This window comes from Tenrec ecaudatus, chromosome 7 (genome assembly GCF_050624435.1).
Source record: "Tenrec ecaudatus isolate mTenEca1 chromosome 7, mTenEca1.hap1, whole genome shotgun sequence".
Lineage (NCBI taxonomy): Eukaryota > Metazoa > Chordata > Mammalia > Afrosoricida > Tenrecidae > Tenrec > Tenrec ecaudatus.
This window is the reverse complement of record NC_134536.1, coordinates 88,546,975-88,564,725: the sequence shown is the minus strand read 5'-3', so window position 1 is coordinate 88,564,725 and position 17,751 is coordinate 88,546,975. Positions and strand designations below refer to the sequence as shown.

The 17,751-nt window shown below is 47.3% G+C and overlaps 1 protein-coding gene and 1 pseudogene across 1 annotated transcript in view; one reads left to right on the top strand and one right to left on the bottom strand.

Annotated features, from left to right (window-relative positions):
* The first annotated feature begins 888 nt into the window (after positions 1–888).
* The window catches only part of NT5E (5'-nucleotidase ecto), a 55,923-nt gene continuing 39,060 nt past the window's right edge, over positions 889–17,751 (top strand). Inside the window, exon 1 of the mRNA XM_075554814.1 lies at positions 889–1,264. Within this exon, the coding sequence (XP_075410929.1) occupies positions 926–1,264 (339 nt within the window). The 5' untranslated portion in view covers positions 889–925. The remainder of the gene's footprint in view (positions 1,265–17,751) is intronic.
* LOC142452846 (small integral membrane protein 29 pseudogene) lies at positions 12,038–12,286 on the bottom strand (annotated as a pseudogene).

Sequence of the window (17,751 nt, the reverse complement as noted above, 5' to 3'; positions counted from 1 at the left end):
CAAGGTTTTAAGCGTGAATAAATGAGGGCGGGATTGGCCTCTGATGCTTCTTTAGCTTCCGCGCGGATCTGAGTATAAGAACCCAAGGTTTGATGTCTCTCAAGCGGGGTGTATGTGTGTGTTGGGGTGGGGGGCGGGGAGCTGGTTCTCCCATTGCAGCCCTGGTGGAGTAGTGAGTTATGCTTTGGGTTGCTAACCTCAAGATCAACAGTTCGAAACCATCAGCCCCACTGAGGCAAAAAGATAACGCCTTTCTAATCCTGTAGTTACAGAAATCCACAGGGGCAGTTCTCCCCTGTCCTAAGGGTCGCTCTGAGTCAGAATCAACTCTACGGCAGGCAGTGAATGAGTGCAGCCCAGATAAAGGCTCCCTCTTCTGCCTCCCTCCCTACTCACCCCAGTGCCCAGTTCTTTCCCACCTTCGCGCTCTCACGAGGCCAGCACAGACCTTTAGTGCTTTCAGAAAAACCCGGGCCTTCTAAGGGGCGCACATCAGCGAGGACCGACGCGCCCGCCGGACCCCTCCACCTCCTTTCCCGCACGGGAGACACAGCAGGCACCCGCGTCAAGACTGGCAGCGCGCTCGGTCCTCTCGGACCCGATCGGGGCCAGTGGCCAGTGGCCAGTGCCCAGCGCCCAGCGCCAGGCAGGGAACAACCTCCCTACTGTTCCTGTAAGGAGCGCGTGCCAGCTGCCTGCAGGGCCACAGCGGATCCGCGTGTCAGGGTCGGATCGGGTGAGCGCGCGGGCGTGTGCTGACCACCAGCTCCGCTTCTAGCCGGAACCTGGCCCCGCTCCACGGTTCCGCCCCTCGGCCCCGCCCCTCCGGCGGCCCCGCCCCTCCCCGGCCCTCAGGGCCGCCTCCCGTGCTGCCGCGGGCATCCACTCTCGCGTCCTACTCGCGCCGGGTGCCCACGCCGCAGCCATGCGTCCCGGAGCGCCGCGAGCGCCCGCGCTGCCAGTCGTTGCTCTGGGCGCGCTTCTGTGGTCCTCCGCGGGCGCCTGGAAGCTCACCATTCTGCACACCAACGACGTGCACAGCCGGCTGGAGCAGACCAACGAGGACTCGGGCAAGTGTGTCAACCCCAGCCTCTGCGTGGGCGGCGTGGCCCGGCTCTTCACCAAGGTGAAGCAGATCCGCAACTCCGAACCCAACGTGCTGCTGCTAGACGCCGGCGACCAGTATCAGGGCACCATCTGGTTCACGGTGTACAAGGGCGCCGAGGTGGTGCACTTCATGAACGCCCTGTCCTACAATGCCATGGTAAGGAGAGGGGGGGTCTCGCTGGGGCTGAGAGACAATGTGGTAAGAAGAGTGCCACAGCGGTGGAAACCAAGGCGCGGAGAAATGCAGGGAATAAAGCACGGATGTGCCAGGTGGATGTGGACATCGAAGTTCCCTGGATGATTCCCTTTAACTGTGCAGACAGTGTTGAACCACCCTCTAAATGTACAGGAGGGAGGCCCAGCTGTTATGCCAGGGGCTCAGCTGGGCTGACTGGAGAATTGATTACTGAGAGTCAGAGACTGAGATAGAACTGTCTCGCTTCTCTCTCCTGTATTGGCAAGACTGCTTGATCTTCATTTTGTTGCAAGGAAACTGAGGGTCAGAGAAGGCGAGCAAATGCCACCAGGGCCAAAAGATGGAGACACGAAGCCCATAACCATAGGGCAGATTACTTCTGGTTGTGGGGCTTACCAACAGCTTTCTAATTTTCTCTGTGCCTCTCTTTGATCCTCTATAACATCAGGGTACTTACTGTATCTAACTCAAAGGGTTGCTTGACCCTGTCGATGTATGTGTGTTCTTATTGGGACCACACACTACGGTATATATTTTTCAAAGGAAAAGAAGAATAATAGAAACAAAAACCACTTCGAAGAGGAATAACGTGTGGAAACATTGGGGCTTCAAACGATTTCAGTAAAATCAGGTTGGCTACAGAGCTTCAGGAAGCGTACGGCTTGACCATAAGGGGGCTTCAGATACGTCCGAGAGTTTAGTCCAGGCTCCCTTCAATTCTATTAAAAACTATCCCTGGCTTGCTCGACTGAATTCTAGAAAAGGAAAAGAGGAGGACTACAGAGTTGTAGATAAATATGATGGAAACATATGAGGGAGTACACCCCCCAAAAAAACAGGGGAAAAAAGCTGTGCTGGCAGAACTTTTGTATTATGCGCACCCCACCCCACTCCCAACCCCCACCCCCACCCCCGCAAGCAATTCACTCTGAGTTAGTGCACCCAGTGGCCTCACCTGGGAAGATTCTCTCTGGTCAATGTGAATTTTTTCATAAAAGTAATTTTGCTCGAACCTCATTTTTTGTGATGGCCGATTTAAGAGAACAGCATGCAGCTGTGAAATTTTGTTTCCTGCTTGGAAAAAATGTCGCAGAAACTGTTGTGATGTTGAACACAGCTTACAAGGACAGTGCTATGGGAAAATGTCAAATGTACGAGTGGATTTTCCATTTCTAAAAGGGGGGAAATGTCAATTGGTGACAAACCTTGTTTTGGATGTCTGTGTAAAAGCCTAGAGTAAAGGGATCCCTGGGGAAGAAAACAGGTAAGGCCCTCAGTGCTAATGGAAAGGCCGCAGGTTGGGAGCCACCTGGAGGTTGCTTGGCTATCTGCTTTTCAAAAGTCAGCCAGTGAAAACCTCGCTGTACACCGTCTACTCTGATACGTGCGGGGCTCCCAGGAATCGGAGTGGATTTGACAGCGTTTCATTGTATAAAAGAAGAAAGAATTCAGCAAGTCTGGAGAGCATTGGGAGGGTGGAATCTTAGAAGCTTTAGACAAAGAACAAAGCTAGGCTCCAAGGAAGTTGGCCTGGAGGAGCCTGGTGTGGTGAGAAGGGGCGGTGTGGGCCCGGGGAGGTACAGTAGAGCAGGACCAGGAGGGGTCAGGAGAGCACAGCACCCTGACTGTTGCTTCCCCTGCATGGGAAAACACGGCCAGAGAGGATGGTTTGGGGTGTGGTTTTCTTAGTGTCATTTTTATTTTCCAGAACACATTAGAGAGAGGAAGACAGAGGGTTCCTCTCCATTCTGACTGTTGTGTTTAGGATTGCCAGGAAAATCCAGCCGTTTCACAGATCCCCAAACTCCCCAGACCTTTAGAGTCCTCAGAAAAAGGGGGCATTCAAGGAGTCAATGGTCTCTCCACATGTTGTCCCCAGATAGAGACCAGCCTGGTGCTTTGTGCACACCAATGACAAACTAAATATTTATACAAGTTACTTGTGACAAGCCCACATCCCCATTTCCTACAATTTGGTAAAAGTTTCTTTTTGTGACAGCCTTTCCTTCCCAGTCATATAAACTTCATAGTGAAAATAGAGTGGAGACTTCTCTACTCCCCCTCAGAGAATTTTCCTCTTTAAGTCAAAGGATCTCATAGTGTTGATGATGGTATCAAGTGTTTATGACAGGATACCTGGGCAAGGCAGGGACAATCTACCACAAGTCACAGCCCCACCCAACCAGGAGTGGTTAAAATATGTGTTGAATGGAACTACTTTCTTTTATGTTTGCTCAGAATAATTGGCCTGGGGCCTCAAGTGGGAGGAAAAAAAATGTTTTGTTTTACTTTGTTTTAATGTTTTTTAATGTAGGAGGTAGGAGTGGGAAGCAATTATACATTAAGGCAGATGATTGGATCTCTGATAGCATCAGGATTTAGCCTCTGCAGTTTGGAGGGTTTGGCTGACATGATTTGACCCGTGTAAAAGCCTATCCTTACAATGCCGAAATATGTGATAAAGCTCTGGGGTATTAGCGCTTTACAGAAATTTCTCACCCTTTTGCTGATATTATAAAACCACTAGGGAATTTATGGCCTTCTGAAGCTTCCCCACCACACTCATGTGCCAAGGTCTTGTTACCAGATTAGAGTGGAAACCTGTTGTGGAGGAGGCTGTGCAGTTCTCTGGAATGTGGCATCTGGTGCGCTCACAGGGGGCTCTTGGCCTGCAGACTTTTCTGGCGTTTGTTTCTGAACTGGGAAATAGGAACGGTAACCGAACTACAGAGGGGTTTGTGAGCAATGCATGAAGTAATATAAGGATTCCTAGCTGGCACGTAGTAGGTGCTCAGGCAGCCGTCGGTCTATGTGTCCTGTGGTCCACCCCACTTGACATTGTAAGGAAGGGAATAGTTGATTTTTACCTATCTTGGTTTATCTCTTTCCAGCAGCTCCGGTCTACTCCCACCCCTTGTTCTCATGTTTTCTCTGTCCCAATGTCGAAACGTTTTTTAAGTATTATTGGTATTGTAAAAATATAGGTAGCACAACATTTGCCAACTCAACGTTTTTCATCTGTATATGTCATCCTTTTCCAAATGTTCTATCACCCTAAACAGAAATTCAAAGTGTCCCCAATAATGACTGCCCACCCCCACCTGGTGACAACTATTACTTGAGGGTGATCTTTTCATGTTTGCCTATTCTAGGTACTTCGTGTATAGGCATAGCTCAGAGATAAGGTGGGTTCAGTCCTAGACCATGACAATAAAGTGAATATTGCAATGAAGCAATAGTGAAGTTTTTGGTTTAAGGAAGTTTTACATATAGAATTTGTGTCAGTACTATACTTTAGTCTATTAGGTGTGCGATTGCATGATGAAAAAGCCTGAAGTATTATGAGATTTGCCAAAATGTGACACAGAGCACAGTGACCACATACAGTGGGGAAAATGGCACCAATACCCACGCTGATGCAACGTTGGCATTAAATTTTTTTCTTTTCGTTAAGTTTTTTTTTTAATATCTGTGAAGCCTAATAAAGTGAAGTGCAATAACATGAGATAGGCCTGTTGTGAAATCACACCATATTTTGCCTTTGGTACTTGATCTCTACTTCATTAGGACAATGTTTTCAAAGCCCCATTGTCTAAGCTATTCTTCATGTCAACTGACTGAGCAGCTTCGTGAGCTTCCCCTACAAGGTAAAGCTCAAAGAGATTCATCTCCAGCAATGGTGTTCTTGGCACTGAGTCTTGGTGTGAGGAGGACGGTCTGAGTGAGTCTCTTGTGTGTTACCCCCTCCCCTCCCAGGGAGACTGTCTCTGTGAATGACCCCTGATTCTGAGGGCCTGGCCCCTGAGCTCACTTTCTATCCAAAAGACTGCAGCAGCTGCAGTATTCTAATACTAGAAGTTAGAAGTCAAAGTGGGGGCCACGGGCCTGTTTCATTCATGGGGATAAGGCAGGTTTCTTCTCAGTGGCCCTTGTCGCCATTCTCCCCATCCTCCATGACAACTCTTCTATATTTGAATGCTGTCTTTTTTATACATACACATGCTCTTAAATTATACAAATAAACCTTTTAGCTTAACCATTCTGTTTCACTTCTTCTCAAGTGGTTACGTTTGTGGCTGGTCCACTTGCTGTGTGCACTCCTGTCATGCGTGCATCCATCAGTGGTGCACTGAGGTGGTCTTTCATTTTACTCGCTGTGTTAGAGTGCATATCCTGATCACCCCACTTCCAGAAGACTATAGATGTCAGTGAAAACCCAACATCTACTTGCAGAGTCTCCCTGTAGATTAAGACTTCACTGAATTCCTTTTGGTCTTTAGCCAAGGTTATAGTCTTGCCCCAGGCAGAGTACATTAGAAATTGGATGATAATCACTCTTCTCCAGCTAGTCCAGAGAGGGGTAATCTCTCTGAGACGCTTGCTTGGATTTGTCCTTCATGGATGCCGTCAAACTGGGAATGGTCCAGGGGGTCTAATACTCATGAGTTCTGCCCTCCGTCGTTCCTTGACTGCCTTGGTCAGAAGGCCCTGGACCAAACTTGTATCTAATATGATGTATGTGTCCCAATCATGTTCCCATTCCTGTTGTCTCACCTATAATTGTATGTATGAATCTGCTACGAATCGTGAATTTGTGGCAGTCTCCTTTGCTCCATGCTTTCTCTAACTGGCTTCCTGACATGAATCCTTGGATGCTGTTATGACCCTGTGTCCTCCCTCATCTGGATGATAGGTCTGTGTCTTTCTCCCTTTTAAGACAATAAATATTCTCCTTAGAGTATGTTAGAGTCTGGGGTCTCTTTTGTGCTCTAAAACACCACCAGCCACTGGGTGATTGCCTACACCTCCCTGTCCCCACACCCTGTGCTGCTCCAAATGCCCTCCTGCAGGCATCTCCAAGCCTGATAGTGTAGTGAGTTGGTTCTGCATTGGGCTGCCATCTAAAAGGGCAGCAGTCGGAAACCTCCTGCCACCCTGAGGGAGAAAGATGAGGCTTTCTACTCCAAGAAAGGGTTAAAAGCCTTGGAAATTCACAGGGGCAGTTCTACGCTGTCTTGTAGGGTCACTAGGGGCTGGAATGGACTCTCTGGCAGTGGGTTCAGCACTGACTTTTGGTTTTCCTAAATGACTGGAGCCGTGAACTCTCCTCAAACACAATATATAAATCCTGTATCTTTACCTGGTGGTATTATCTATCTTTCTAGCAGGTGCAATATTACATCTCACTATTGTTTTGTTTCATCATTGTCTAATAATGAGTGAATTTGAGCACCTTTCAATTTGCATAGGTTCCTGGGTGATGCGCTTCATTTGTGCTCCACCACTGTTGAGTAAGCATTGGAATTCTGGACAAAAGATCTGTTGATCAAACCCACCAGCCTCTTCTCGGGAGAAAGATGAGGCTATATACTCCATAAAGATTGTTTGCAGCCTCAGCAGATGGACATTGGACCTCCACTCAAGTACTTACTCAATGCAAGAACACTTTGTTCTATTAAATTGGCATTCCATGATGAACACCTTCCCGACATGATCGCTGAAGACAAAGTAGGTGCATAAGCAAATGTGGTGAAGAAAGCTGATGGTGCCCGGCTATAAAAAGATATAGCATCTGGGGTCTTAAAGGCTTGAAGGTAAACAAGCAGCCATCTAGCTCAGAAGCATCAAAGCCCACATGAAAGAACACACCAGCCTGTGTGATTATGAGGTGTCGAAGGGATCAGGCATCGAAGAACAAAAAATCATATCATTGTAAATAAGGGTGAGTGCAGAGTGGAGACCCAAAGCAACCTGTAGGAAACTGGACACTCCCTTACAGAAGGGTCAAAGGGAGGAGACGAGCCAGTCAGGGTGCAATATAGTATCGATGAAACATACAACTTTCCTCTAGTTCCTAAATGCTTCCCCCCCCCCACTATCATGATCCCCAGTCTACCTTCAAATCCAGCTAGACAGAGGATGACAATGGTACAGATAGGAACTGGAAATACAGGGACTTCAGGACAGATGATCCCTTCAGACCCAGTGGTGAGAGTGGCGATACCAGGAGGGTGGAGGGAAGGTGAGGGAGAAAGGAGGAAAAGATTACAAGGATCTACATATAACCTCCTCCCTGGGGGACGGACAACAGAAAAGTAGGTGAAGGGAAACATTGGACAGGGTAAGATATGACAAAATAACAATAATTTATAAATTATCAAGGGTTCATGCGGGAGGAGGGAGCAGGGAGAAGGGGGTGGAATGAGCTGATGCCAAGGGCTGAAATAGAAAGCAAATATTTTGAGAATGATGATGGCAACAAATGTACAAATGTGCTTGACACAATGGATGGATGTATGGATTGCGATAAGAGTTGTGCGAGCCCCCAATAAAATAAAATAAAATAAAAAAAGATTTGTAGCCTCAGACATCCTGTAGGTAGGTTTTCTCACTGGGAAGTGGAGGCCCCGCATGCCAGTTGGTTTGAGTTGGTTAGAATTCATCTAGAGATTTGAACCTACCCAGCAGGACTGTGGTGAAAAGGTTGGCACACCTGCCTCCATAAAGACCACGGCCCAGGACCCTGTGCCGTGAGCAGAACGGCCTCAGTGCTCTGGCTTTTGGGTTCTTTCATTGTTGTTGATCTGTTTATTCTGGAGGGTTTCCTCATTCCTATCTGCAGCCTCATCGCCCTCAGTCTTTTTTTCTTAGCGGGTTTTATCTCTCTTTTTTTCTTAATTTGGAGGAAATGGTTTGCTATTTTAGACAAACTATCTTTGATTATATAGTTCTATTCATGTTGTTAGCAATGTCTTTCATGGAGCATAAATTCTTTATTGGGTGCAACTGCACTGATTTATTTTGATGTTTATGTAGTTTGTTCATTTGAAGCTTACCGCCCTTGCACTCTTGTTTGAAAATTCAGCGATGACTCCCGTTCTCTCTTCCTTTCGAGAGAACAGCTCTCTAGTCTGTGCCTAGGTCCACTCATATCTCTGGGTCACCATTTCCTCATCTAGCGGAGTCAACCCATATCTGAGGTACCCTGCATCTCTGACCAACCGCAGTCCTACTAAATGTCTTGATTCCATTTTGACACATGGGATATTTTGATTTAGTGAAGGGATAGAGGGGTGGGGCACAAGCCCAGAGGCAAGGTGATTACTTGAGATGCTCCATTAGCCTGGACCAGAGAATAATGGAGGGCTGATAGGAATTGTCAGTATGCAGGCAGTGGGGTGGGGTGCTAATTGAGTCAACCCCACGAGTCCCTTCTCTGCCACTTAGACGCTATGGACAGGAAACAGGTTATTTGATCTCATTAAGCTCTGTATTCACATGTAAAATGGGTGTGATGGCCGTAACCGCCTCATACATTTTTGTGGGACTTAAGGGACATGACATTCCATGTAAGGTGCTGATGCAAAGAACCGAGCCCCAGTAAACCATGGCTGTACTCACCTTCCATCGGTAATGGTAGTCCAGGACAGTGTGTAATCAAAAGGTGACTAAGAAGGTTCAAATCAGGGTCACCTGGAAAGTGAACAGACTTTGATTCAACTATATGGCATGCGGATTCTTCTGCTTACACTTATTTCCTGATACCTGAAGGCGGCTATTTGACAAGTGTAGCCTTAAACCCTTCCTAAGCCTGACAGTAGAGGAGGCAATGCCCATATGAGCCCTTCGGAACCACAGAGAACAGTGGTTCTCAACCTTGGTAATGCCGCGACCCTCTCATACAGTTCCCCATGTTGAGGTGTCCCCCCCAACCATAAAATTATTTTCGTTGCTGCTTCATAACTGTCATTTTGCTACTGTTATGAATCAGTCGACCCCTGTGAAAGGGTTGTTCGACCCCCAAAGGGGTCGTGACCCACCGGTTGAGAATCGCTGACACAGTAGGCGCCCTGGTGGCCCAGTGTTAAGCACTTTGCTGCTTCATGAATGATCCGTTGTTCAAACCCACCAGCCATTCCTTGGGGAGAAGTGGCAACTTGATTCGAAAGGTTACCACTTTGGAAACCCCGTGAAGCGGTTCTGGTCTGTCCTACAGGACTAGATTCCTTCGACTTGGAATCCCACAGCGAGCCTGGGTGAGATCTACGGAGCAGAGGGGATAGACAGCAAAGCAAATAGACTGAAGCCCCGACAGCTGCATAGGGGCCTCGGGTTGGAGATGGGGAGTTCTAGAAAACGCTACGTCCCATTTTGTAAGAGACTCACCCAGGACCGCAAATTCTGGATTTGCCCAAACAGAAAGTGAACAGGTTTCGTGCTCCCCCCTACCCCACAAATAATTCCCAAGAAACCTGGGGTGTTGATACTCATGTGCTCAAAAAATTTCCCAGGTTACAGTTTTATCTCGAACAACAAAGCCTTACTTCCAAAACAAAATTGCTACCACTGAGGTGATGCCAACTCACAGGATGGGGCGGACTGCCTCTGTGAGTTCCTGAGTCTCTGTCTCTTCACTGACATGTTTTTAAAACCATTTATTAGAGGCACATACAACTCCTATCACAATCCATACATATATCATTTGTGTCAAGCACATTTGTACATTCATTGTCCTCATCATTCTCAAAACATTTGCTCTCCACTTAAGCCCCTGGCATCGGCTCCTCATTTTCCCTCTCCCTCCCAGTTCCCCCCTCCCTCATGAACCCTTGATAATTTATAAATTATTATTGTGTCATATTTTACACTGCCTGACATCTCCCTTCACCCACTTTTCTATTGAGCCCCGTCTATCTCCTAAAGAGCGGCTGGTGGTTTCAAGCTGTTGACGTTTCATATCGCGGCCCCACATGGAACGAGGCCACTGCAGCCCCTGCTTAGGAGGAGAACTGAACAATGCCAGTGTGCGAAGCCGGAGAGAGGGATGCTGCAGCAATAGCCTTTTCTTTTCTTTTTTAGTGCAAAGAAAGTAATTCTCCTTAGTTAAGACTTCAGAACACGCAAACATCTTGAGGGGCATGGATCCCCAAACTTCAAAAATCTGATCAACCCCAGCTCCAACCTATGACTGTGACCTTATGCTTTCTGCTTCCAGTCCAAGCTCCAGATGGGCCTCAGGGAGAGGCAGGAAGAAGAAAAGAGGACCTCCTGGCTCCTTTCCTCTCTGTCTGTGCATCTGTGTTGTCCTCACTGAAAATGAGAACGAACCAAACAGACCACCATACGGGCAGCGTCTGTATTCCAGTCACAGAGGGTGCCTGGCTGCTCTGGAAACTCCCTCGATCCACTGAACTAGAAAATTCCGGATACGTCTCTGCACTCATTTGGACATCCTCCGACATCAATTGACACCCTCTAAGTGCTCCGAGTAGTTCTATCTACCTGAACTCCAATTAATTGAGCAATTGTTTCTAAATAGCATTGACATGCACTTGATTCATGTATAGAGAGTTTGTAAACCGTGTCACCTGACATGTTGAATGTTGCCTGTTCAGTTCCCTTTTCATTCAACAAATAGTGAAGGCAGGTGAGCTGGTGTGAACCCCAAATGTGTTTTGCCACTTGATGTGATGTGGCATTGACCTTCCAGGGCCAGCGTGCCTTGGGAGCCGCTGGGAGATGGCGCACAACGCAACCACCGAAACAATTCACTGTCTCAGCGATAAAACCCACAATCGGCCACCTCATCTTCAGGATGTGGTCGAGTCCCCCAGAGACTGACAGGTGAGCCTCATTGTGTAATGGATGAGGCCTCCTTTTGACCAATCATTTACAGGGTTTGCTTCATCTGCTGCTCTATTACAGAATCAGCTCAATAGGCACGACCAGCTAAATCAGTGTGTGATAAATTTCTGACAAATGGCTACATGACGTTATTGCCATTGATTTCCATGGATGAAAATGTCATACTCACCGCATTCCGCTTAAATCAGTTCTCCTTTCTTTTGTTCTCCTCCTAATAGCATTTTTAAGGCTTCTGTCTTCACTACCAAACATTCTTTGCTGCCTCATCCCACTTATTTTTATTCCCTCACTAGTCTTTTCCTTTGATATCATTTGCTAGTAGATTTTCTCTGTAAGCGAAGCTCAGGATTAGGTCACCAGGCCTTTCTTACTAGTCTGACTTCGTCTGGAAATTCAACTGGAACCTAGTCTGCATTATAACAACACATGAGCCCCCTTTGGCAGAAGATGGCCTTTTATGAAGTCCATTGAGTAGTAATCAAAGCCAGGTCATTCACATACCCAAGCCCACTGCCACCACGTTGATGTGACTCTAAAGGACAAGGGAGAACTACTCCTTAGGGTTCTGAGACCATAGATCTTTTTTTTTTTTTTTGCCACAAAACATTTTATTTACAAAATATACAGCAAGCCCTCCTGGGAGTTTACATCAAAGCCAAGTTGGGGAGAGGCAGTCTTGCCAGGGCAATGGTTCTCTTTCACAGGGGTTGCCCGACCAAGTTATGCAGTAGCAACTGAAATCATTGTATGGTTGGGGGCTCAGCACATGAACTATATATAAAAGGCCTTAGGAAGGTTGAGAACTGCTGCACTGGGGCAACCCCAGGTTATGTCAGTCTGGGCTGGGGGTGTAGGTTCCCAGGCCTTCCAAGACCATTCCATCCTAGCACATTAACATCCCCTCCCCCCAAAGCTCAGCCGACAGGACAACTGAGAGAAGGGCTGCCTGTGAAGTAGGCATGGGAATGGGGCTTTGGGGTGAATCGGAGAAGGGGTTCAGTACCAGGTTCACCCCAGCAGGGGGCTAGGTGGGTGTAGGGAGGGGGGTGCAGCAGTTACAGGACCAGACACTGCGGGGCAAGGTCCAGATCAGGTCTTGACCTCCAGCAAGGGCATCCTCTTGTGCTGGGAGCTGCTCTGCCAGCCATGGCCCACCTTGAGGACTCCGACGTGAGCAAGCAGCTCCTGCTCAGCCTCGTGCAGCTCTTCAGCAGGGTCGTAGCTGTACATGGGGAGCAGGTGGTGGCGAAGCCGGTCCACCCGCTTTTTCTTCCGTATGTACATTACCATGGAGTCGCTGTTGGCCTGGGGGACGGTGGGCACCGTGGTGCTACTCATGACATCGGCAGTGGCAGGCCCAGCCTGGAAGGCCAGGTAGCAGCATGGGCAGTGTGGCGCCTCTCGCGGGCTCCCTCCCACCGCTGCAGCCCCGACAGGAATGCCCTCGTTGGCTCCAAGGCCCCAAGACCATAGATCGTTATGGGAGCAGACAGTCTCATCATTCTCCTTCAGAGTGACTGGTGGGTTTGAACCCAGGGCCTTTTGGGTAACAGTCCAGTACCTAAGCCAGCACCACCAGGGTGATCATTCTACCACTGAACTACCACTTCCCCCTTTCCTGGAGGGTAGAGCACCTGAAAGGTTGGTATGAAAAATTAGCCAGCACAGGGCACTAGCTGAAGAAACGAGGGAGGGTCTCATGTGGTGTGCTGAAGCATTCTGGCAGGAAGCGGGAGGTCCTTTGTCAGTGTGAAAGCAATGGTGAGAAATGGGCTGTGTGTTCTGGTGGCCTGTGGTGAATGGGTTGACGTGCTGAGTCTGGTAGCACAGACAGGCTGGTGAGCAGCAGTGAGGCTGCGTGGGACCATGGGGGTGGGCGGAGATGGCCATTCGAGGAGATGGCTCAGCGAGAGAGCAACAGGACTTTGCGCCTGGCTGGGCATAAGGACTGGTGGTGAGAATGATCCCAGCGGTTCACTGCTTCCCCAAGTGCTTCCTACTGGACGTGGTAAGGCTCTTTCCTGATGCCTGAGCCCACCTACTTCCTCATTTTGATCTTGTTCTTTGGTGACTGGGAGTAAGTGGTGGTTTACCTTGCAGGGGACTCTGCTGTCAGGGACAAAGAAGAGTGACATTCATGGGGAGGGGGAGGGGAGAAGGTTCAGTGACCGTCCCATCACACCCAGTGTCTCCTGGAGGGAGGAAAATGAGAGGTCCCCTGCCCCTTGCCGGGCCCGTACATTTTCATATTGTCTGCAACTCATTTGGAGGTCCTGGGGGTGCAAGTGATTAACATACTCCGCTGCTCACTAAGAAGGCTTACAGATTTGAGTCCATCCAGAAGTGTCTCGGAAGAAAGGCCTGACGGACTGCTTATAAAATAGCCATTGAAAACCCTTTGGAGCACAGATCTGCACAGACCTGTATGCTGTTTCCATGATTGGAGTTGAGGCAAACTAGCCAGAGATGCTGCAGCTGGAGCTCCGCAGAGGTGGACCACAGGGCCCTTCCTCCACTGCTACATTTGTCCCACCTGGGGAGGTAGGCTCTGTCTGAGGGTGAGGCCGTACTGGTTATGGTCTGTGAGTTCTTCAGCTTGCAAGGCTTCATGATTTGCTTGACTTTCATGGTTTAGTTTCTTGGTAAACTTATCACCCTGCAGCTGCTGCCTCTATTCATCAGAGGCTCTCAAAGCAGGCCCCCGTTCCAGTGTGTTGCCTGGTGTTCTCAACCTATTCTCCCTAGCATCCTACACAAAGAATTTATACAGCATTCTGGGCTGCATGGATGAGGCTGCTGGTGGCAACTTGTCCAGGGACTGAGTGACAAATAACTTTGGAATTCACTAATTCCCTCTACCATTTATTTATTGGTTCACTCATTCAGTAAAAAAGTATTGAAGCCCCCCCAAAAACTTAAATGAACAAAAGATTCAACTCATGACAACCTCATGTTTTACAGAGTAGGCCTGAGCTCCACTGGGTTTCCTTAGTGGTTTTTACAGCAGCAGATCACTAGGCCTTTCTCCCCTGGCACCATGGAGTGGGTTCAAACCACCAACCTTCGGTGAACAGACAGTCACAAGCGTGTGTACCACCCAGGCTCCAAATGTGTATCAGGGCACATATTAAATGGGTTCTGAAGATCAGCTCGTGCATATTGTTTAAGAGCAAGGACGAGAGGTTGCTCCTGATAATTAACTGCAGCTGGGAACAGCGCAAAGTGGAACATTTCTCCATAAAAAGAAAACACCCCTGGATAATGGAGGCCTTCATAGAGAGCCAGTGAAGGTTCACGGAATCCTCTGTCTCCTGCAGACGATGAGAAAACAGCTGCATTGAGGGCCAGGCCTGATTCTCCTTCCTCTCTTAACCACAATCCCTCTGACTCATGCTCCCCACCTGCATTCACTTCCCTTAAGTGCGCTCACCCCCAGACGGGTTCTGACTCTTTCTTTCATTCATCCACTCACTCACTCCCCCCCCCCCCCCCCATGGAAGCGTTTGCCTACCGGTGGAAGAGTAAATGGCTGAATGGCAGCTCCTCCCAGGAAGAGCTTTCGGAAAGAACGAGCCTGTTCCCTCGGAGGACACTGAGAGCTGGCAGTGTATGTGCCGGTGGAAGAGCTGAGTTCAGTTCAGTCCATCCATTCTTCATGAGACCGACTGCTTTTCTCTTTGTTGGAATGTATTGCTTCTAGCGCTGGTTCTTGGCTAAAGATGTATTGAAACAGATCTTGTGGCTATAATTCTTGTCTTAGTGCCAGCATGCAAAATAAGTTTACCTGAAGAGCTGTCTTTAGTTGAGTGGCGGGAATTGCCTGGAGTTCCAGGATCAGAAGGATTCTGAGGCTCCGTTCAAATTCGATGGGAAAGACGGACTCAATTATAAGGTGGCATTATGATAATGTCTATTTGTTTGTCCATCAGCTAAAGTAGGCACGAGGTGCTTTCCATTTAATTTGCTGTTCAAGACATGATTATCGAATTTCAAGTTTTCTTTTTAGCATAAAGTGCATTGAAAATAAATAAGCACGGATTTGATCATGTGGTAGAGTGATATTTCTTTTTTTAATCATTTTATTGGGGGCCCCTGCAGCTCTTATAACAAACCAAACATCAATTGTATCAATCAACATTGTGCATATGTTGCCATCAGCATTTTCAAAGCATTTTTCTATCTATTTGAGCCTTTTGAATCAGCTCCTTTTCCCCCTCCCTCCCTCAAGATCCCTTAGTAAATTATAAATTATTTTTATATCTTACACCATCCACTGACTCCCTTCACCCATGTTTCTGTTGTTCATCCCTATTGGAGTGGGGGAGGTATTATACATTGATCATTATAATCAGTTTCCCCTTTCTCCCCCTTATTCTCCCATGTCCCCCCTACTCTCCTGGAGTCATTATGTCCATTACTATTTCTGAGGGGTTTATCTGTCCTGAATTCCATGTGTACAGAGCTCTTATCTGTACCAATGTGTGTGCTCTGGTCTAGCCGGATATGTAAGGTGGAACTGAGGACATGATAGTGGAATGGGGGGGGCGGGGGAGAAGCATTAAAGAGCTAGAGGAATGTTGTGTGTTTTGTGCTATACTGCCCCCTGGCTGACTCAATCCTTCCTTGTGAGCCTTCTGTAAAGGCATGTCCAATTGTCCATGCATGGGTTTGGGGTCTCCACTCCGTCCCTCCTCATTTGCTGGCATGATTATTTGTTTTGTCTCTTCCGATGTCTGATACCTGATCCCCTCAACATCTCGTGATCAGACAGGCCCATGTGCTTCTTCCATGTGGATTTTGTTGCTTCCCTGCTGCATGACCACTTGTTTAACTTTAAGCTTTTAAGACCCCAGATGCTATATCTTTTGATAGCTGGGCACCATCAGCTTTCTTCACCACATTTTCTTATGCACCTGCTTTGTCTTCAGGGATACTGTCAAGAGGGTATCACAGAATGCCAGGTTATTAGAACAAAGAGTTCTTGCTTTGAGGGAGGGCTTGAGTAGAGGTCCAATGTCTGCCTGCTACCCTCATACTTCACGTATAAATATATGTGCATAGACCTATATCCCCATAGTTAAATATTAATATATTTACATCTATACATTCCTATATTTCTATCTCTATAAATTTCTTTTGCCTCCTAATTCTTTCCTCTTATTTCCTTTTACTTTCCTCCTGTCCCACTATCATGTTCGATGTTTATTCAGCTCTCCATAATTCCTCTCAACTACATTGCCCTTGATCAAACCCCACCAGGAGGGTATAAGTATCCTATACCCTCTTCATCATCGATTTTAGATCTCTTGTTCCCTTGTCCAAGGGTTTCTTGGCTCCCACATCCCTTTCCCCCGCCTTCTCCTCTTCCATGTCTTCCCAGAACCAGGCTGGTCTGCTGACCCTTTTGAGTATTTTCTGATAGAGTCTGATGAGGTGCTAAGCCCTGTCCCTTAAGTGAGAAGTCTATTTTCAGGATTCCTCAGAAACTTCGGTGTTTTGCTCCCCTTGCTGCTCTATTGCTCTCCCTTTGTGTTTCACCCTGGTGGGTGGTAGAGGATGGGGGGGGAGGGCAGGGGTCAAACTGGACACAATTTCCACACTGTGTGCTACCCCCCGTAGTGCTGTGAGTCAGTGAGGGGACTATGTGTTTGGTTGTGGGGCCGGCCCTACGGTCCTCTCTGTGCCGTGGCTGCTCCAAGCTGGAGTGTCGTCCTCAGGTCTTTGGGGGTCATGGCTTGGGTCATAGACTCCTTAGTCCTTGAAGTGAAATCTTTGCTCTTTAACACTTTGAAGAGGTCTTGTGCAGCAAATCTGTCCAATAAAAACTTAAAATTTGCATATTTTTTCATTGCTTCTTCTTCCATGAACATTGACTATGAATTCAAGCAAACTCAAATCCCTACAGCTTCAATCTTTTCATCTCTTATCATGTTGTCTGTTGATCTAGTTATGAGGATTTTTTTAATTGAGTGGCAATCCATACTGAAGGCTGCATCTTTGGTTTTCATCAAAAAGTTCTTTAGGTCCTCTGCTCACAACAAACAAGGTTGTCATCTGCATATTTCAGGTTGGTAATAAGCCTTTCTCTAATCCTGATGCCACACTCTTCTTCATATGGTCCAGGTTCTTAGGTTATTTGCTCAGCCTACAGGTTTTACAAGTATGATGAAAAGATACAACCTTAATACACATCTTTTTTTTTTAACCACACAGTGCTTCCTTGTTCTGCTTGGATGACTGTCGCTTGGCCTGTGTTATGGCTCTGCATAAACACAATTAACTATTCTAGAACTGCCATTCTTCTTCATGTCAGCTATTGTTCTAATCCAGGCAGCTGAATGCCTTTGCTTAGTCAGTAAAATAAAAGTACCTGTCTTTCTGGTATTCTGTACTTTCAGCCAAGATAGATCTAACATTAGCAATATCCCGTATGCAGCATCCTCTAGAGCAGTGGCTCTCAACCTGTGGGTCATGACCCCTTTGGGGGTCACCCAATTTATAACAGTAACAAACTTACAGTTATGAAGTAGCAATGAAAATAATTTTATGGTTGGGGGTCATCACAACATGAGGAACTATAATAAATGGTTGAGGCATTAGGAAGGTTGAGAACCACTGCCCTACAGAATCAGGTTTGAATTTCTAGCAGTTCCCTGTTAATGCACTGCTATAAATATGTTAAAATTAGCTGCAGCAAAATTTTACTTGAATGTGGTTTTAATGGTATTGTTTAATAACATCTGCATTTTCTTGGGCCACCTTTCTTTAGAATGAACTCAAATACAGATTTTTTTCCCAGTTGG